This window comes from Nicotiana tabacum, chromosome 16 (genome assembly GCF_000715075.1).
Source record: "Nicotiana tabacum cultivar K326 chromosome 16, ASM71507v2, whole genome shotgun sequence".
Taxonomy (NCBI): Eukaryota; Viridiplantae; Streptophyta; class Magnoliopsida; order Solanales; family Solanaceae; genus Nicotiana; species Nicotiana tabacum.
Window position 1 is genome coordinate 164,317,603 of NC_134095.1, and position 17,481 is coordinate 164,335,083.

The following is a 17,481-nucleotide window of genomic DNA, read 5'->3' on the forward strand; positions in this document are numbered from 1 at the left end:
GCATCCGCCCTTGAGTCTAAGGAATACAAACTCTTTAGGAAGAATCATAGTAATTCCACAATCCTAACAAAGTAATTCCTCTGAAATTCAATGGATAACAACGATTACTTTGAATTAGCTTGCGAATTTTTGTTTAATCATTTGCAGGAGGGCCTTCAAGACGAATATAATCATACATTAGTCCACTCCAGGGGCTTGAACCTCTACTTTGCTTTAGAAATATAACATTTTTTCCAGTAGCAAAAACAGATCCAGGGACATCTATACTATACAACCAATACAAGCCATGAATTCCATGTCTTGCAATCGCGTTATCCTTGCCTATCAACCCTGTTGTGAAGTTAGGAACATGATCTGCATCTTGATCGTTTACTCGAATCTAAACAATTGAAACACAGAGTTAGTCGAAAAAATATATATAACAGGTACTTGAGGAATTTGCAACTATACAAACAAAAGGGCAGTCTGGTGCACTAAGCTCCCGCTATGCGCGGGGTTCGAGGAAAGGCTGGACCACAAGGGTCTATTGTACGCGGTCTTATCCTGCATTTTTGCAAGAGCCTATTTAATGGCTTGAACCCATAACCTCCTGGTCACATGGCAGCAACTTCACCGGCAACTATATAAAGAATGTGAAAATTTAGCAGTCCATACTTGCAATTCAGCTTCATTTGTTGAAGCCAATGCTAGCTGAAGTGTATAATTTGAGGGCTTCTCCACTTCTTGAAGATCAAACGCAATTTGCCATGTTGTTGGTATATATGTTTTATTCCCTTCATCACTGTTTGGCAACAATATTACAATCAAGATTAAAACAATAGAATAGGGAAGACAACAAAACGTGCAAACTATGGCATACAACCTGTTATAACGTGAAAATAGCACGGGTTAGCCCGTTTTCGGACTGGTAATCGAAAAAATAGTCAGCGTTTGCAAAGTCATTGAAAAATAGCCATTGTTTTACTGAAACACGGAAAGTTCCAGCATAATATGCGGAATTATGGAACTCCTGCGTATAAACTATATTGGAATTCAAGCACACGAAAGTTCCGGCATAATATGCTAGATTATGGAGCTCCTGCATATAAACTTCCGCTTATTGTGTTCGAACTCCAACATATTATGCTGGAATATTTCCGAGTTTTTAAGGGTATTTTTGTTCAGATTTTATCAAAAAGTAGCTAAATTTCGATTATTTTTTAAACTGTGACTATTATTTAATTATAATTGTAAATCTAGCTATTTTTTATTTTTTCCCTGCTATAACATATTAAATTATATCGATAGTTTAAGAATTATTTACACTGTCGTCGATGTAAATAACTTAATTTTATCCTTCTTTAGGTATATATAGGTTAGGCATTTGAAGACATAACTCTATTTCTCATTACCACTGCAATAATATTTGTGAACGATAAACAAGCTAAAGGAAAAAGGATGTTTTGGACATACTTGAAAGTATATCTATTTACATGAGCAAAGAACCAATCTGTTTGATAGTTGCTTGATCCAACAGTGTAGATTAAATCATCATTAGGGTATAGTTCTGTGTAACGATCCCATAATCCATATTGCCTAAACCTGAAAAAACGAACAGAACAAGTTCTGATTGCGTCAAGAAAAAACTTGAGAAAAAAAAAATAAGATGCATAATTTAAATGAAGTTGACTCACTTTTCTGCGTAATGTTCGATGTACAACTGGTTTTGGAGTTTTGGTTGTGGATTTGGAATGAAGAATTCTGCTGCAGTTCTATCTGGAATACCTATTTCCCATAATGTTGGTCCATTCCTTGGAGGGTTATACATTAGGGTTTGCAGCCTAGTTCTTGATCCTGTTTTTACGTAGCTATATTCAGTGGCGAAGCCAGGAATTTCATTTAGGGTGTTCAAACTTGAAATAAGTAAAAAAAAACATTCCCGATAAAGGGTGTTTAAAATATGTTATATACCATTAAAAATCTAATATTTTACCTATATATACAGTATAATTTCTATGTACCTTCGCCCCTGGCTATGTTATATATGTACTGAACGTTATTAGTACTATCACGTTAACAAAAATGAGAAAATCAAGGAAATTCTACCCTGTAACTGTAGCTTAACGTTTTATAGCAAGTTACGTTTTATAGCAAGTTACCTGCTTTATGTTTTAGTTAACTGGTTTCACTTACTATCAACAGTTGCATATAGTTATCTTTGAGATGATCGAACAGTATAAAAGTTGAGTATATAAAAATTAAAAGCATCAACTTTATCAAACGTTGACTTGACTTTACGAGCTAACATGCTATTTCATTTTTAACCCCCGCTTCAAGAAGACTAAGAGTCGTATTATCCTATTTATTTCATGTGACTCGAACTCCTAACCTATCTATTGAAAATAAAAGTACTGTCTCACAAATCGAGCTTAACTTTCATCGGTTAGTATGGTATCGGATTTCAAATGGATGGAGCAACTAAAAGTGTTTTATCCAAACCTGGGGTAATGTTGATGTAGTTCTTGTATTTGTAATCGCCAATAAATCCAGGAACCCAAGCATATAAGCTATAATTGCCTGGGATGATATTTTTAATCAAAAAATATCCTTCATTATCTGTTTGAGTCCAAAATTGATAACCCTGAAGAACATTAAACAAAAATCATGTATTGGTGGAAAAAAATTCTAATGCAGCTAAAAAATAAAAAATAAAAATGGTGCTAAAAATACTTAAATATAAACCTTATTTTCAGTTTGCCATGACCCTACATCTCCAGGTGCAGCCAACCCAATGAAAGCAGAATTTGCAGTGATAAGTCTTTTACTTACATAGCTGCAATAAGAAACTTGTAGCTTGTTAATAATTAATAAAAAAAATATCGTTCGATTTCGTATAAACTAGCTAGTAGAGAAATAGTAAGTTAATGTACCTGTCGCTAACGAGTAATCTGCCACTTACAGTACCCCGTTGATCAGCTTGAACAAAATCTTGCGACAGAGGGAAATCGTATGGCCAATTTTCGGTTTCTATTAACATCTGTTTATATTAAAGTCTAGTCAGATTGATAATTAAGAAAAGACCTTGTACTATATTTAAATTGGATTATACATAGATCAATACCTGTTCCTTTGCATCTGTCCATAGTGTGAGAATATCTTCATCATCAGATGAAACAGAGTTTAGGTAGATTAAAACAGGACCAAAAACCTTTTTCCAGGGCTCTCCATTTCGAAATCTTAGTGCTAGAATATCTCCACCATAATGTGTGCTGAAAAACATCTGTTACATCAATTGTATGGACATATGAGTTTATATTTGCTTTCAAAATTCAGATCTCTCTATAACAATCATTCACTATAAAAGTCAAGTATTTTTGGAAATAATTTTTATGTTATGTTATAATATATATTTTCTATAACATCATTATACTCTAGCATGAGTTTTAGATTTAATAATTATTGAAATTATAATAGTATTTTACATATATATTGAAACCATTTGTAATTGAATTCACAGCACAAAAGCTACATTCATCACTGACATTGTGGATTCTAGGTGTTTTCCATGTGACATACGATAAAGTTATCTTTATGTAATCTATAGGATACTGGTTCGAGCCTTGGAATCAGCCACTAATACTTGCATCAGGATATGTTGCCTATATCACACTCACTTGGGATGCGTGAACGCGGGATGTTTTGTGCACCAGGTTACCCTTTTATAGGGTAAAAACAAATTTATGTTTTTCTTTTTTTTTTTCAAGAAATGGAGTGATTTTTATTCATAGAATTTTCTAGCATCATTTTAAAATATGGATTAAAAAAATTAAGGATATATAATCTTACAAGAAGAATAAATTACTTATTTAGCTAAAATATGATATACTCACAGATAAAGTTATTGGGCCGGTGTGAGAGGTGAGGTCTTGTTTAACAGGCCCACCTGTTCTGAACTCATTACTAGGTGTAATCATCCAAAATCCAGTTCTTGGATTTGGGCTTATCCACCCATGGACCCGATTATCCTTGTCTTCAAGAGAGTATTGATACTTATCATCCACCTAGATTAAAAACATAGAATAATTAACCTAAATAATCGTACACCCAATCTCGTAAATAAAAAATAACTAAAAATGTATATTATATATTTAATCCATATATAATATAGTCAAACATCTCTATAACAATCATCATCTAACAACACTTTACTATAACAGCCATGTTTTCTTTGCAACTATTTTTAATATTATGTTATAATATATATTTTCTATAATAATACTTTACTATAATAGTAAAAAAATATCAGAATAAACAAGACTATTGTAGAGAAATTTGACTGTATATGTATAACCATATATAATAAGTATAGAATTTATGTATACCGGCTAAAAAAAGTAAATAGTAAATATGCTGGCTATTTGTGTAAATATCTAAAAATATATTAGCAGCAACAAGACCAAATTTGAAAGGAAAAAAAAAAGATGGTAGTTAAAAAGTGTGTGATTAATTTAAATTCAGAATATATTCAGAATAATCATGAAATTTACCTCTCCTTTGAGGAAAGAATTAGTTGGGCTTGTAAGAAGTACTGCTTCTGGGTAATCAAGTTCTCGGCCCATTTCTCGATCTTTAGCTGTGGGCATTATCCTCTGCCTTTCATCTGAAATAGCCATATATGGGAACCTGCCCAAAAAGTTAGCCAACTATTTATTTTACAACCATGGCCAAAACTAAGGTAGTGATAGTAAAACTAATTTGAAAAACTTTCCTGTTAAAAAAAAAATAATTTAGTGATTTTGGAGCAATAAAGTAATAGTTAAGTGACCATCCGATTTTTCCCAGGCTCGAACTCGATTAATCCGAATTTGCACACTCATATATATATATATACAACAATAACAATAACAACATACCCAGTATAATCTCACATAGTGGAGTCTAGGGAGGATAGTGTGTACACGGACCTTACCCCTACTTTGTGGAGGTAGAGAGGTTGTTTTCAATAGATACTCGGCTCAGGAAAGTATAGGCACCACAATAATAAAAAGAAAACAAGACGGGATAACACCAAAAAATTATGTAAATACAACATAAACAACAAGATAGTAAGATGATCGCATTGCAAAAAATGACAGGTAGTCAAAGAAACCTAATACCAACCAAATGCGAGTGTACGTACTAATACTATCGGTATGAATAATCTAGACTACCTAACCTACTATCCTAATCCTCGACCTCCACACCTTTATATCAAGGATCATGTCCTCGGTCAGTTGTAGTTGCATCATGCCATGGCTAATCACCTCACCCCAACTAGAGAGAGAGAGAGAGAGTAATTGTTACTTGTTACATACAATTTTGCATTAAGCTTGAAAGCCATTCTTCCTTGGTAGACATCTATGTCTGGCCAACCTTCCAAGCGCTCCAAAATTGCGTAGGAGTAAAAGCCACTAATCCCCCGGAGAATTATAAACCTACAATAATTAAACAAAATATTAGTGAAGGAAAAACCTTAATTTCACTTGATTTTTCTTGATTTTGGCATTTCAAATACAAGAAATTGCTCTAGCTCCGTAAAAAATATGTTATCTACTAAGTATTACTATTATTTTGCTAAATCATTTTTTGGCATATAGTTAGATATAAAATTGCGTAATATATGATACTTAAAAGGTTGACAACAGTCGAGATATTATTCGAATCAAGTGATATGTATTAAAATAGGGAAGAAATTCAAAAATAGCCAGATTTATAAGTGGTAATTGAAAAATAGTCACCGTCTCAAAAGTAATCGAAATTTAACCACTTTTTATATAAAGATAAATCTGAACGAAAACACTATTCAAAATCCGAAAAATATTTCAGCATAATATACTGGACTTCCAGCATAATATATGGGTCCAACATATATAATATGCTGGAATTTTATACACATGCGCTCCAATCTCCAGTATATTATGGTAGAACTTTCCGTGTGTTAGAGTTCCGGTATAATATGCTGGAAGTTCATACACAAGTGTGTGAATCTCTAATATTATGCTGGAACTTTCCGTGTTGCAGTAAAATAGTGGCAATTTTTCAGTGACTTTGCAAATGCTGATTACTTTTCAATTACCAGTCCGAAAATTAGCTAGCTCGTTCTATTTTCACTAAAAATACTACTAGTAGAGCAAATTGCCTATAGATGATATGATTTGGTTAATTTAAAGTGACCAAACACAAAAATGTAAATTCACCAAAGTGTTTTTTTGTGTGTGTGTATCATACCGAATACACTTTCTGTGATCATCCAATATTTGGCATTTAAAATTTCTGAGTGAGTAAATATGACTTAAAACGATTGATATTAATGGTAATTAATATTTAATTAAGGCAAAGATTAAAAGACTTACACTGCACCTTTTGTCAACATTCATAGAAAGACTTGAGGAATTTAATGACTTCCAAGTCCTTGTGAATGAAAGCTCTACTTGATTTTCATCTTGCAGTATAACCTCAAAGTTTGTCCCTTCTAGTCTACAATTATAAAATTGGAAACACTCATCAGTTTCTCATATTCACTAATTGAGGCTAAATTTTAAAAAATTCCAAAATAGAAATCCAGAAAAAAAAAAGAAAAAAAAAAGAAACTTACTTGTCATAGATGATCCCTGGTTTTTCTGCTTTGTTCCAAACAATATCCCAATACCTACAAATATTTTGTGTAAATTTTTCAACTTATGTGAATATATTGTGACCTAGAAAAAGTGCAAATATATAGATGGCGGCTACCCCCAAGAGTTGTAGTGGGATGAATAATATCCCTCCTTCAAAGGTCTCGGGTTCCAGCCGTAGGGAAAAAAAATATCGGTAGAGAGTGTTTCCGCTTATATGGGTCTTACGCAACACGGATCCTAATTAGTCGGGATTCAGTGCAGATATCGAAAACCAAAAAGTATAGACTACTTAGAAGACTTAACGTACCCTCTATTATTTAGTTTATTTTCGTTTTCCAATAAATTATCGATGCCATTGTATTGTATAGCAATGACCATTCCCCCAGGAACAGAAAATGTAATGTTGAACAGGCCATTATCCACCAACACCTGCGAAAGGGGAAAAAAATTGTACTAATTAAAAGCATTTAAATTATTTGAATAAGGTGAAAAAAACAGTAGAATAAGGTGGTAAGAATTATTGTAGAGGTTATTACATGATTATTCAGTTTATGTAATTGTACTGGAGGATATAAGGATTGCAAGTCCGATTGGCTGTTCTTCTTGGTAATTCTCCTGAAAAACAAAAACAGAAAACCAAAAAAAATCATGTGATAACCAAAGGCGGATCTAGAATTTCTTAAAAATTGAATGTACAAAAGTAAAATTAATATATATATATATATATAAACTGGGAATTGACCCCTATATAAAAACCATTCAATTTCTTTGGCGCGTAAGTGCCAACAGATAATATTAGACCAATTCTAGAAAATACGTACATGAAATACCTAGTTTGACAGAGAAATTATGGGTTCATGTGCTCCATAATTTAGACTATAAATCTACCCCGGTGGTAAGAATTTTGATAAGTTAATTTTAATTTACTCTAAAAATTTAACCATAAAATAGAGTTGTTACCACAATACTGCAACTTTAGTCCCATCTCTCCTAACTTATTGAGCTTTAGTAACTTTTTTAAAACCACTAAACATTTTACGTTTAGACTACTAATATCGAAACAACCTCTCTACCCTTCGGGGTGGGGGTAAGGTCTGCGTACATATTACCTTCTCAGACCCCACTTGTGGGATTATACTGAGTCGTTGTTGTTGTTGTTACTCCTAATATCGAACCACTAAACATTTTTGTTTATTTTTCTATATGTTTCTTTTCTTGGAAAAGGGTGTGGGACCCATATATTAATAGGTTAATTATGGTAGAGCATAATCACTTTAAAGCTACAAAGCATTATTCACTAAGCACTTAGGAATAAAATAGCATATAGTAATAATATTATTTGGGAAAGGAAGACATACCTTTCCCTAAGCAGAAGAAAACTAAGTCATGCGCCCATCAATGACGCTACTAAAAGAGGGAAAAAGAAAAAAAAGACAACTTGTGTGCCTTGAACATAGAATGTCCTAAAGTAAGAGTTATGGTTGGAGACCACTAACGATAACAGTTAGGGTGAAGTGGTAAGAATCCCGTCATATTTAATCACGAGTTTCAGATTTGAGTCATAAGCATAAAGTTATCTTAAATAGAAAGTATTTTACCCTTAAAATAGATTTTTCTTATGCGAATCCAAAATATTTGAACCTTGAGGAGGAAAATAAAGAAAACTAGTTTGGATCACACCATCTTTTGTCCATTTTCTTTTTGGTCTTTAGGGCATGTTCACGAGAACTTATTTTGGTGGGAAGGATTATAAGGTCTAATAAAAATGTTAGCATCGTCAAATAAAGACAGATTTAAGAGGAGTTTTGTGAATTCTATTTAACTCATTACTTTTAACTAAAAATTATTACTATAAATAAGAAAATTAGAATAAAATTAATTTAAGTTTATTCTAAATGAATCCATAAGTCAAGAAAGTTAAAGGAAAGGAAAGATAAAAAGAAACAAGAACAAGAAAACAGAAAGCCAAAAGCAGAAAAGGAAAAATATGTAAACATTGTCCTTGCCATGACCCTTCAACTACAAGTACAATTGGTACCACTAACCATTAATCCGGGATTTAAACGTTATGAGTTTAACCTTTAACACTCTTAACATTGAACCTATGATATTTTAAAACTTATATGGGTTCACATCTATCATTTGTTACAATTTAAAAAAAAAATTACACATAAATTTATGCTTCGCGTAAAAAATTATGGGTCCAAATGAACCCGACAGTGCTACTCTACACCCACCTCGACCGCTAAGGATATCTTGAAACAGTGAAATCTTTCTACCTTAACAAAAGTCTTGGGTTAAAGCACTAAAAATAAATTTAAAAAATGCATCGAAAATAATTATCTAATTTTTAGTGCATCTACTCGGAGTTTAGTATACACAATAGTTAAACCAAAAGAAAAAAGAAGATTAATAGGTAGTTAAAAACAGTGCAGTGTTCTCATATGAAAACAGAACAGCACTACCTGAAAACAAATCAACAGACAAAAAAAAGAAGCAAAATCCAAAAATTCCATTTCCTACAATATGTTAAGTAACTAAATAAACATAAGTTGACAGAATAGAGAAAATAACAAGACAACCATAGTATTATATATTTTAATGATAATGGAAATAAAGATTTGAACTAAAACCAAAAGAAGGATAAATAACTGAATTATACCTTGTTGCTGCACATTCAATTAGCAAGAATAGCTGAAGCAAAATACCCAACAATCCAACAACAGAACTCCATTCTCTATTTCTCCCAACTTTCTTCATTTTTCCAACTTTTTTGCAGTATTCACTCTCCCTGCAAAGACACCTTAGTATGTCATATTTATACCTTACTTTGAAGTATAATCTTTTAAATGTTTCTTTGAGTTTAATATTCATTGTATGGATGGTATAGAAAAATATTTACGTAATCAGATTACTTATTAAGTAATTACAGATAAATCTCTTGATAAATACTCCATCAGTTCCATTTTAAGTGATTTTTTAGCCTTTTTGTGATCCATTATATTTGTGTTTTTTTCAATATCAAGAAAAAAATAACTTCTTTCTTTTTAAAGTTGACCTTGGAGTAAAGAGCCTAGGAGCAGTTTATTATATTTTCAATGAGCAAATTAAAGTTAATATGGTCAATTTCATTGTTAATGATACTAAAAGGTGAATTTCTTAATGTGTGAAAAGAGCCAAAAAACTACTTAAAGTGGACCGGATGGAGTATTAATTACAGTCAGACCTCTCTATAACAACATCTCTATATAACAACACTTCTTTTATAAAAGCCAAGCATTTCCGGAACCAATTTTCATATTATGTTATAATATATGTTCTATATAACAACACTCACTATAATATCCAAAAATATTCGAAACAAACAAAGTTGTTATAGAGAGGTTTGACTTTATTAATTTATAAAAATGGTAACTAACTTGCTATCGCAAGTTAAAATTTACTAATAACGCGAAAATCATTAACATTGTCAACATATATAACTTAAATCCATATATATTCTTGAAGAGTGAAAGACATACAGAAGAATGTAACGTCAAGACAAAGCAAGAAGCAGAACATAAAAGAAGAAAATATGCAAACCTCTGCAAAGACAAGAAGCAAATGTTGTATGGTTTTTTTAAAGTATGAATGAATTCATTGGAGGAAAAAGCGTTACAATAAGGTTATTTATAAGAAGTAAAGTTTCAATTCATTTTTTTCTTTCAAATATATAGTACTAGACATATGCTTTCAACAATGCCCTCTCTCTTGTATTTATAGAGCTAAGCATTTGTTAGGGGTTTGAACTTTGAATAAGAATCATTAATTATATTTCTCTGAGTTAAGAGGTATGTACAAAATTCTTCGCATCTTTATGAATTTGTGTTATTAACCTAAATAAAAAAGGGCGGCTCAGTGTACTAAGCTTCTGTTATGCGCGAGGTTCAGGGAAGGGCAAGACCACAAGCGTTTATTGTACGCAGCCTTACCTTGCATTTCTGCAAGAGGCTGTTTTAATAACATAATCAGGGGCGAACCTAGAGCACTGAATATGGGTTCCTGGGAACTGTGGCGAAACTACAAATTTCCTCAAGGGTGTTCAAACTTGAAATAAGTAAAAAAAATTCTGCCAAAGGGTGTTCAATATATGTTATTTATTTACCTAAGCAAAGTGTGGCTTCGCCCATGCCGGGAACCTAGTAACTCTTGCGTAGACCCTGTATTTATATTAAAAATTCACTAAATATTCGTAAATATCTAACTGTGAACTCAGTTATTATTCCATATTAATTTGAAATTATGGTAGGAACTCATAAACTTTAATAATGGATCCGCCTCTAAATATAATGTATGTGTACTCAGTGGCATACACATAAATTTTTGTAAGAGGTGTCAACATTTGGAAAATTGAACAAATAAATAAATCACTATAACAACAAGCGATATTATTTTTTATATTTGTATTTAATATTTTTATTTTTCTTTATCTATACACATATATTTATGATAAATTTTGACGAAGCGTTGTCACGTGACATTGCTTGGGAGAAGGTGCCCATGCCCCTGTGTGTACTAAATTATATTCTTTGTTTAATTAATATATATATATATATATATATATATATATATATATATATATATATATATATATATATATATATATTATTACTATTATATGGATCGGGGTTGCATTATATTTGTTTGATCTATTTAAAGATGCGCGTAAATTTTTACTCGAGAGGCAGCATTTTTCTCTTCTAGTTAAATATGGTTTTGAAGTATTGCACCATGAGCTTCAATGTTTGTATGCTACGTGGTAATCTAACCAGGGGCGGATGTAGAGTATGACCGCCCGGTTCATCTTAACTCAGCACTTTCGTCGCGGAGCATAAATTTATGTGTAAAAAATTCATTAAATTAAAATTACAATAAATAGTAGGTCAAAACCTATAACTTTAAAAATACAACGGGTTCAATGCTAAAAATCTTAAAATTGAACCCACGAAATCTAAATCCTGGATCTGCCTATGAATCTAACCATTATTAGTTCCGAAATAAATGTATTCCGTAATTGTAGCTGATTTCTTGCTCTCAGTTCTGCTTATAAATAATGCAGTTGGAACTTTAATTTGTCACTTGTCAAAAATGTAGTAAATTGTTTGGGTTGGTTAGTCTAAAGTTTGACAATAGTCACCTAACACCTATATGTTTAGGATATTGATCATATTGGACTAAATTGTAAAAAAAATTTAACTTATATATACTTAAGCTATCAAATTTTTTATATTATCGTGTGTTCAAATTTATTGAAGCATGTAATTTTTCTTTTTAGGTTACGAACTTATTCCTCTTATAATAGACAATAACATATAATTCGTACTTATTATTTAGGTGACTTGATAGTAACAAATATTCTTTTTACACATTAAATCAAAAGAAGCTATACTGAAAACATGGACGAAGTTACATTTAGTTAAGGGTGGTCAGCTATCTGACCACCTTTTGTTAAAAAATTATACTGTATATATATGTAAAATAATAGGTTTTAGAGGTATATAATATATATTGAAAACGTTTTATCGGGAATTTCTTTTTTACTTATTTCAAGTTTGAATACCCCTGGAAAAAAATTTGGCTTTGCTACTAATGAAAAAGGATAATGCTTCTCCAAGCTAGCATGTGTGAGAACATAGTATATGTCTAAAAATAACTAAAGACTTTTATCTCTTTTATAAATGCCAACTCATTAAAATCATGCTCGTACTTTGAATTTCCTACACCTACATCATTTGATTTTCACAATCTTGTTATTAATAGAGATTAATCCACTAAATGGTAGTAAATGTTGGCAAACTAATAACTTTGGTCTTTGCTGTTATAAGGCTCCGATATTGAGCAAGGTCTTCTTGACATAAATATTGATAAACGGTCAAAAATGCATATTTTTCGGTGTACTTTCATCTCATAACTTGTGTGATTACGGTAGGTTACATGAGTTTTTGTAGTGAATTATACTCATTACGTGCATTCTTATATGTAGGAGCAAGTTGGACGAAATGTGAGCAAAAGAAGTTGATTCGTGACCAAAAGACAAAAGAAGGACTTTGGTCGTTCACTCTCGCGTGTTCTCTTTTTACTGTTCTTACGCATATTAACTAATAAATTTTCTAACTCTACATCCAGGGTTAAAATAATTAACTTTAAGGTCTTTGAAAAAGGTTTGGCTTTTAGGTCACCAACTTTATTGAGAAGTAGCGATTTGGTACCAAGTGTCATCCGGACCTAGTATTTTTGATGTGGGACATAAATTGATAAATTGATTAAATTTGCATTAACTATTATATCAGAATTCTGAACTTTAAAAGTACAATTGGTTTGGTATTAAATATCTTTAGAGATCGAACTCCTTAAATCCTGAATCTGGTTGAATTTGCTTTGAAGAATAAAAAGAAAGAAAGAAGAAGATTTGTTGGGTGAGGTTTGCTTGGTGTATAGGTAAAGTTTCGTCCCTATCTAAATTTAAAGCAAAAGGAGAAGAGAACCAAAAGCGAAAGCTGAAATATAATTTACTCATTATGGTTTATGGAAGAATCTAAAGCTTTGGAACAACGATAAAATCGTCTCTACATGATCTATAGGTCACGAGTTGGAGTCGTAGAAGCAGTCACTAATACTTATATTAAGGTTGTCTACACTAGTTTTTAGGGTGTGACCCTTCCCTGGATCATGTGTGAACGCAGAATATCTTTTGTACCGAGCTGAAGTGGCGGAGCCACATGCATCCAAGGGGTGTCATCTTCGTCAGAAAATAACATTGTTTAGCTTGGTATTTTAAAAAATAATAATATGCAGATATACTATTTCTTTATATTATATTGTTTATAATAATTTTTTTCTTTAATCTCTCCCAGTTTATGAGGATTTATAGCATTTTCACATTTTTTATTCAGCGTGACTCGAACCCAGAACCCAACGGTCATGAGTGGATGTGATTTACCAACCGAGCAAGCATCGCTTGTGTTGTTTATAATAATTTGATATATATTGTCAGAACTATAGAGTAGACTAGCTAGACTAGAAGGCTCTAAATGATTAGACGAATGGTCCTTCCTTCAAGATGTAAAACCGCAGTCAAAGAAAATATTGTTGAAATTTAGGTGTTAATTATCAACGGTATTGTGGGATAGTTGAGATCTTTTTACCCTTATATAGTAGACGTTTGGGCATGAATTTCAATTTTTTTTTTCAAATTTGGAATTTCACTAAAATTTGAATTGAAGATGAAGTTATGTTTGATTATAATTTTTGTAACATATTTGAATGTCTTTTTTGCAACTAAAAACTAGCAACGTTCTCATTTTCAATTGAAATAGTGAGATTGGAAAAATTATAAGATTTTGGTAACCAAACACTATTTTCAAAAAAAAAAATATTAAAAAAATTTTCTTATGTCCAAACGGGCTCATAAAGTTTCGAAACCGAAAAATAGATTCTCGGTGAAATCATTTTAAGGGACTATCTGAAACGATTTCGAATTAATCGTCTACCTGATACGAATCCGAATTAGAATCGACCTAATGAGTAGCGAATATCGAAATTTAAGTTCATAGTAGGAAATATGAAGGATTCATAATAAAAACGGGGTTTAGTTCTTTATAAAATTGTACCATCAGACTTCACTATAACAGTCATCTTCTATAATAGCATTCCACTGTAACGGTTAAGCTTTCTGTAATAGCATTTAACTATAGCACCCAAAATTTGACGAAACAAACAAAATTATTGCAGAGAAATTTGACTGTATTCTATCATTTTTTGATTCCCCATTTAATATAATTTCTCTTAAAAGAAAAAAAGGATATTTTGTGGACCACTAACAACTTGTTTGGATGGTTATTACGAATCGTTTCATAATGTATCGTATAGTATTGTATTGTATCGTTTTAATATATACAATATTTGGATAGATTATATTGTTTTTCGTCGTTTCATGATATTATGCACTAACAATATAAAGAATAAACTTGCAATATCATAAAAAAAAAGTAAGGAATGAGGTAAAATTAGTATATAAAAAGATAGGATAAAGAATAAAATAGGATTATTTAATAATATGAAAGGGCAAGATGAGAACAAAAAATAAGGGAACGACGCGACCGCACTACATCAGTCATTCCATAAAGTGGTATTTTTTGTAGTTACGTAACGACGAATTTAACGATACGATACAATAAAATTTAAGTAACAACCAAAATAAATATTATATTTAAAATAAAAATACGATACAATATAACAGATAACAACTATCCGGACAAGTTGTAAGTGATTATATGATTAATTTACAGAAACAACCAAAAACCAACTGATAACCCATTAAGGAGGTACAAAAAGTGCAAAATTGAAGTTATAATGAAGATGAGGTACACAAATCTTTTTTCAAAGATCATGTGATGCCCAACAACTATATGGTCGGTCATTTGTGACAAAATTCTACATAGTGGACTCCCTCACTTTTTTCATTTTTGTAGCTAAATGTATTACAGTAATAGCCCCTTTTTCTTGTAAAGTTTTCCACAATGAAGAAAAAGGTTGTTTGGATAACATAAAGAAATGATTAAAAATTATGAGGTTTTCCAAAATTATTGTTTAGTTTCAAGAAGCCTGTTGTGCTGAACATTTGATAAGTTAGCTGTGCTTGTTTATCAACAAAAAAGTTAAAAGTGGTTGTGGGTGCTGCTATTGATTTATTTAGAGTGCAGCTCGATTAATTAGGATTTTGCATCGAGTAGGTCCATTAAAGGATAAAATGCTCTCTATTATGCAGTTCTCCAAAGCTTGAACTCAAAATCTCTGATTAAAACTACAGAAATCTCAATTAGGGGCATCTATAAAAGTTCATATACGAATTTAACCGAACTTTTATTAAGAAATTCATTAAAATATACAAATATTACCTAAAAATGAATGGAATCCAGAATATCGGAAAAAACTGAATAGAGATTATCTATTATGCAGTTCTCCATTCTCGAAGCTCGAACTCGAAATCTCTGATATAAAGAAATTCCAATATGGACATCTGTACGAGTTTGATCGAACTTTTGTTAAGAAATTCAAATACGAGTTTGACCGAACTTTTGTTGAGAAATTCATTAAAATATACAAATATTACCTAAAATGAATGGAATCCAGAAGGTCAGACAAAATTGAGGCCCAAAACAGACTGCGTTTTGGGGAAAAGTGTGTTACTAGCTACTTTTAAGCCTGTTATTTAAAATATATTCACAATTTACAATATATTTGATGATTAGCCAATTTGCCCAAACATTACGACTAAGTATCCTAGATTTTTGTATCCTAAATTAGAATTTAGGACTTAGTGTCCTAATTTTTTGAGTTGTTAATTTTTAATTCAGGACTAAGTGTAATAAATTTTTGAACTGTTAATTTGAAATTCACGACTAAGTGTCTTGAATTTCTAAACTGCTGGGCATGATTGAAATTTAAACTTCAAGACGTCGTGTCCTAATGTTTGAGTGAATTAACTAATTTTTAAATAAATTATAAACTGTGAATATATTTTAAACAATAAACTTAAAATTGGCTACTAGTGTCATTTCCACGTTTTGGGGGACACGAACCATTTGATGGATAACATGGCCCAAGCTCGTAGAGTTACTCGCAGATTTCGGCGCCTAACCTAGCAACTAAGGCCTAATATATTTAGCTAAGAAAAAGAAATATTTATGTAACAAAATTCTAAAATCTAAAAGAAAATTAAATGTAAATATGAACATAACTTGAATAAAAGAAATTAAGAGATCGTTTGTTAACGTATTAGTTTTATGAATTATATTATGTGGTTTGTTATGTGTAGTCGTCGTGACTTTGGTTTTTGTAGGTGTATCAAAATGGCGGAAGTCGAAGGGGCTATGCATAAGATGTGCAGGGGAAGAGCGACTGAGCTAGATGAAACTCTGTTAGAATTTTGGAAAAGCGTGGGTAGAGCTGGCTTGGAATGGCTCATGGTGTTGTTTAACACCATCTTTAGAACGAAGAAAATGCCCGAGGAATAAAGGTGGAATACGATGGTTCTGGTGTATAAGAATAAGGGATATATCCAAAATTGTAACAACTATAGGAGTATCAAGCTGTTGAGCCACACTATAAAAGTTTGGGAAAGAGTGGTGGAAGCGAGAGTGAGGAAGAGCGTGTCTATTTTCGAAAATCAGTTCGGATTCATGCAGATCGTTCGACTACGGAAGCTATTCACCCTTGTAAGGAGGTTCGTGGAGCAGTATAGAGAGAGGAAGAGAGACTTTTATATGATGTTCATTGATTTAGAGAAAGCATACGACAAAATTCCGAGGGAGATTCTATGGAGGTATTTGGAGGCTAGGAGTGTTATGATGGCTTACACTAGGTGATGGGTTTTCAATGTCTTTGCCTTATGCTTCTTTTGATGATCTAACAAACTTATTGAAGAATCAGATAGAGAACCTGACCACACGATATACATTTCAAATGAATAATGTCCAGTCTGGTCTCCAGCAAATGAATGAACAACCACAAGGAGGAACACAACAGGGACCTGGTGATATGGTCCCTTAAGGTTCTCCGACAGAAGTATAAGTCAGTGACTGTCCGCAATCATTATAAACAGGAACACAATAGGGACCTGGTCCCTTAGGGTTCTCTGACAGAAGTACAAGTCAACTGTACAGCTTGAATGTAACAGCAGAGAGTGACTATCTCGCAACTGTTACAAAAGAGGAACACAACTAGGACCTGGTCCCTTAGTGTTCTCTAACAAAAGTACAAGTCAACTATACAGCTGGAACGCAACTGCACAGAAGTGATAGTGCAA

General features: G+C 32.0%; 1 protein-coding gene across 1 annotated transcript; it reads right to left on the reverse strand.

The window, feature by feature from the left end:
* Positions 1-89: 89 nt before the first annotated feature.
* On the reverse strand, positions 90-10,361 carry LOC107815910 (uncharacterized). The gene is made up of 17 exons (XM_075233566.1): positions 10,218-10,361; positions 9,298-9,426; positions 7,172-7,250; positions 6,943-7,064; positions 6,614-6,667; positions 6,379-6,495; positions 5,334-5,453; positions 4,527-4,662; positions 3,870-4,040; positions 3,101-3,259; positions 2,910-3,016; positions 2,722-2,812; positions 2,479-2,620; positions 1,674-1,833; positions 1,453-1,581; positions 655-781; positions 90-379 (listed from the first exon to the last, which is right to left on the reverse strand). Exons 2-17 carry the CDS (start codon positions 9,393-9,395, stop codon positions 134-136), a joined length of 2,058 nt encoding a protein of 685 aa, XP_075089667.1. The 5' UTR covers positions 9,396-9,426; positions 10,218-10,361; the 3' UTR covers positions 90-133.
* Positions 10,362-17,481: the final 7,120 nt, after the last annotated feature.

What these genes read in the sequence shown, in the direction of transcription:
- LOC107815910 (XM_075233566.1), bottom strand. Translation starts at nt 9,395, where the DNA reads ATGAAGAAAGTTGGGAGAAATAGAGAATGGAGTTCTGTTGTTGGATTG. An exon ending in AGATTACTCGTTAGCGACAG is followed by an intron (nt 2,813 to 2,909) that starts GTACATTAACTT and finishes TTCTTATTGCAG; the next exon opens with CTATGTAAGTAAAAGACTTA. An exon ending in CATGGCAAACTGAAAATAAG is followed by an intron (nt 2,621 to 2,721) that starts GTTTATATTTAA and finishes AATGTTCTTCAG; the next exon opens with GGTTATCAATTTTGGACTCA.